At 41.6% G+C, this 2,226-nt stretch overlaps 1 protein-coding gene across 7 annotated transcripts in view; it reads right to left on the bottom strand.

The window, feature by feature from the left end:
- Nucleotides 1-1,795, bottom strand: part of LOC123072817 (disease resistance protein RGA5) — a 14,343-nt gene extending 12,548 nt beyond the window's left edge. For 4 of the 7 annotated variants that reach the window (XM_044496479.1, XM_044496478.1, XM_044496480.1 and 1 more), the window contains exons 1-5: nt 1,668-1,795; nt 1,278-1,367; nt 1,008-1,046; nt 773-933; nt 365-632 (exon numbers count right to left, since the gene is read on the bottom strand). In XM_044496479.1, coding sequence (XP_044352414.1) covers nt 365-632; nt 773-933; nt 1,008-1,046; nt 1,278-1,367; nt 1,668-1,770 — 661 coding nt within the window. In that variant the 5' untranslated portion in view covers nt 1,771-1,795. The other 3 variants (XM_044496482.1, XM_044496483.1, XM_044496484.1) reach the window with 3 other exon arrangements.
- Between the last annotated feature and the right edge of the window lie 431 nt (nt 1,796-2,226).

Below are 2,226 nucleotides of genomic sequence, written 5' to 3'. Positions count from 1 at the left end.
AATATTTTCTTTTTCTGAAATACCCCTTAGTATTTAGCCCATATGTCCAGGAAAATCAGCCAAAAACACATATTTAGGGAGGCGAGGGCATATGACGGCGATCGATTAATATTCGTTTTCCTGCTCGATTGGTTGGAAGACTGAATCGACCGTGCCCTTGTGGACATAAATCTACCCTCGGGGAAATTACGAAGTTGTCTTCGACCAAATTTTAAGCCGATATATATCAACCATTGATCTAACTTAATACTACACCATCAATTTGGGGGTAGTATGATGTACCGCAAAAAGTCGCTTTTTTAAGGATAAAAGAGAAAAATTATTAAGTAAAGAAAGAGCTGCATGAAAAGTAACATTGTCATACCGGTAATATGTTTATCGAGGCTTCTGTTGCTGATATACTCGAAACAAAGTAATCTTTCTCTCATCTGGGCCAAAACCAATTCTGTTGATCCTTCCTCTTTTATCGCCTCACGATGTGTATTTGAACAAAAGCCGAGAAAACGAACTACATTTCGATGGCTAATAATCTTCATCAAATTTTTAACTTCACGATCAAATAGCCTGTCGTCGATTGTGTGTTCGCTCACAATTATCCTCTTCACGGCAATAATCCTATTGTGGAGCACACCCTGTTGGCAATCATTTAAATGTGGTCATTCTCATCCCTCTGACGCCAAAACAGAGACTTATTGCACTTATTAATGGAACTAGTAATATTTTACTCTACTTCAAATCTTTAATTGCGTACTCTTCAAAAGGTAAATCTTACCTTGTAAACCTCCCCAAATCCACCCTCCCCAATTTTTCTCATTTCAGAGAAATTTTCAGTGATCTCCTGTAAAAGTGCTAATGCGAGGTTCGTCGGTTTCTCAAATCCGGAAAGTATGCGCTCCAGGACAATTCGGTCCCCCATTCTAAGTGCACGGTGCTCTTGAAAAAAGAGAAAGCACAAATTAGTTTCCTTTAGACATGCTTGCACTGCATAAATACACAGTAAGTATTACTTTCCCACAGGAGATTTAGCCGGTAGCCTTGTATGTGACCTGCAAAGCAGAAATTGAACATCATGATATGAATTAAGTAAGATGCCAGAATGTTTCTCAGACATACACCAGATGTATATAGCAAAACTACTACTAGTAGTATATACGCACAATTGCGAAACTGAGATATTTTCCTGCCGTTCAAAGGTAAAGTTTCAACCTGGAGCAAATATACACAGCTGGACATGGAAAAAAACTTCAAACAGAAATTCGTAGCAAGGAGGTCCGTACCTACTGGAGAACTAGCCGGTACCCCTGTGTGTGGTCTACAAAGTACAAACTCAATTTGCTCCGCAGATGTCCAAGCGATCTGGTCATAACCTGCAATAAACTCAAATTGTATAGAGGAAATGAAACAAAACATGATGCTTGTCCAACTGAGGCAACTCAACAATAGATATTTTCTTCCCATACCAAACAATAAGATCTAAAACAGGTAATCGAGTGAAGTAGCGACAGGGAGTGAAGGAAAAGTGTTCTAGACCAAGTTAATCGTGTGAACCAGCTACAGGAAGAGAAGGGCAAATCTTTTCTGTTCCCAAAATCAAACAAAATTTCATGGGCAGAACGGATCTAGGTTGCAGAGGAGAGTATGGAGGAAAAGAAGCAGACGGCACCAACCTGGGTGTCGAGGATGAAGGGATTGTGGAGGAGATGCGAGGCAAGCCGCAAGAAAGCGTTCTGTTCTGTTATGTGGCCATGGAGCAGTACACGAGTGCGCCATCGGCTTCAACGTCAAAGGATCAACGTCACAAACAGTAAAACTCGTCCTCTTCGTAGGACCACTAGAGCAATGAGCAAGCCCAACCACCTTATCTTAAAAAAAACGTAAAAAGCACCCCTAGCTCATATCTGTCCGATAACCGTAGCACTTCTCATTTCTAGTAGTCATATCTGACGTATTGGGCTCCTTTCCAAGCGCACTTCATACGATAGGACATGACCTGTCTTGGTTGCCTGCATTTGGTCCAATCAGACCCACACGAAAAGAATCTGGTCTGTTTGATTATCCGCACACACTGTTGGGCCTGCATCGCAGGAACTTTAAAACAACCCTGGGCCGCGAACCAACCTGTGTTTGGATGGTTAGAGGGACTGTAGTATCCCCAGCCCATCAAGATTCAAATCCTGGTGCTCACATTTATTCCTGAATTTATCTCAGGATTTCCAGCGATGCACA

The sequence above is a fragment of the Triticum aestivum genome, chromosome 3B, assembly GCF_018294505.1.
Source record: "Triticum aestivum cultivar Chinese Spring chromosome 3B, IWGSC CS RefSeq v2.1, whole genome shotgun sequence".
Classification (NCBI taxonomy): Eukaryota; Viridiplantae; Streptophyta; class Magnoliopsida; order Poales; family Poaceae; genus Triticum; species Triticum aestivum.
The sequence above is the reverse complement of the archived record's forward strand: the minus strand, read 5'-3'. Positions and strand labels throughout refer to the sequence as shown.